At 51.7% G+C, this 1,709-nt stretch overlaps 1 protein-coding gene across 1 annotated transcript; it reads right to left on the bottom strand.

Annotated features, from left to right (window-relative positions):
* Positions 1 to 254: 254 nt before the first annotated feature.
* On the bottom strand, positions 255 to 1,145 carry LOC131558788 (mas-related G-protein coupled receptor member H-like). The gene is given in 1 exon segment (XM_058806810.1): positions 255 to 1,145. A coding segment is annotated over 1 exon segment (891 nt).
* Between the last annotated feature and the right edge of the window lie 564 nt (positions 1,146 to 1,709).

The raw sequence follows: 1,709 nt of genomic DNA, 5'->3' as shown, positions 1-1,709 counted from the left end.
GCCCTGAGCCCGTGGCAGGCTCTGGGGCAGCTGCCTGTGTGTGAGAGCCCTGGAGAACACGAGGCAGCACGGAGAGCAGGGGCTGTGGCAGGAGCTGGGACAGAGCCCGCGCCGGACGCTGCTCGGGCTCAGCCCGCGGGCTGCGCTCCCCTTTCCCAAGGGACCATTCCGTCAGTCACTGTCCTAGGGTCGCTCAGCAGTGCAGTGGGAGGAATCAACAGACTCAGACGATCATCTCCCGGATGGCTTAATTTCTACGTGCAGTTTTTTTTTTTCTGCTCCTCAAAGACCCTCTGGAGGGCGAGCTGGAGGAACCCCACAGAGCAGGGTCTTGTGCACCTCCCCAACAAGAAGTAGATGACGGGTTTGATGCTGCTGCTGATGCAGGTGAGCAGAAAAGCAACCTCTGAGGACAGTGCAATGTAACTGAGCTGCTGCAGGAAATTGCAGAGGCTGAGAAGGAGAGTGAGGAGCACAATCATGACGATAACGATGTTGCGCCTCTCGAGTTGCTGCTGCTGGGAGCCCCACTTGGCATTAATGAAATCGACTGTGCTGGAAACGAGCATGGATGCAACAACGAGGAGCAGGGTGATGGTGTACATGGAGACGAGAGGAACACAGCAGTGCTCCTGCTCATGTGAAGGGCACAGGAATGTCACTGTGGGAATGACAGCAAAGAGAGCAAAGAAGGACCAATATTGGCAGTCATCCACCACCCACCTCAGGCGCTTGGGAAGGTCCTAGCGGCAGAAGAGCTTTCAGAGATTGTCTATAGGCACCACATTGCTGCCGTCCATCAGCCAGAATGTCTCGCAGTAGTAGGAGACCACTGAGAGCTGGAAAAGGAAATTCAGGTATAGCAGGGGCAGGATAGGAGACCAGGACACATCCTCCACCAGGAGGAGGAGGGCAGAGGGGAGCGCAAAGAGGAGGTAGAAGAAGTTCATGACAGCCATTTGAAAGATGCCAGTGTTCCTGCTTTTCAGGCTGAGGAGGCCGATGACAGCCCCGTGCCCAGCCAGCCCACAGAGGCAGATGAGCAGGGTCACACTGTGTATGGCCACTGTGTTGACATCTGTCTCACACAGATCATCTCCTTCAGTGGGTGAGGCAGGAGATGGGGACACAGTGGTCACCTCCATGGATGGATGCTGGGCAGGCAGTGGGATGTGGCTCCTGGCTGTGGTCAGAATGGATGGGCAGTCAGTGCTTGGAGAATCCAGGGATGGACCATGTGGATCCTCAGCAGCTCCCTGCAGTGGGAAGGACTCAGTGGGGAGGAGTGAGATGTGCAGGGGAGGAGGGCAGTGGAAATTGTGGGGATATGGAGGTGGGAGGGTTGGGCAGTTCAGCAGGGGACACAGAAGAGAAGCACATTGAGAAAATTGCATGTATTTTATGATTGGCTTTTCATAAATATTAAAATGAATGTTGTATGTGTTGTGTTAGAAAGTAATGTTGTATTAATTCTTTTAAGTAGTGTGTTAAATATAGGTTTCGGTTATAAAAATTGTTAAAATAAAAACTATGCTATGTAAGATGCTTTGTTTAAAAAGAAAGGATTTGCAGCAAGATAGCAGCCACAGGACACCTAAATCTTTTAGAGAAAAGAATTTATTGCCTTCTTATCAGAAGAAACTAACTTCTTCCCGCCTTGAAGGCGCTGTTAGGATTAGAGGGAAGAAGTTGATGAAGACCAGATGGAA

Source organism: Ammospiza caudacuta, chromosome 6 (genome assembly GCF_027887145.1).
Source record: "Ammospiza caudacuta isolate bAmmCau1 chromosome 6, bAmmCau1.pri, whole genome shotgun sequence".
Taxonomy (NCBI): domain Eukaryota; kingdom Metazoa; phylum Chordata; class Aves; order Passeriformes; family Passerellidae; genus Ammospiza; species Ammospiza caudacuta.
The sequence above is the reverse complement of the archived record's forward strand: the minus strand, read 5'-3'. Positions and strand labels throughout refer to the sequence as shown.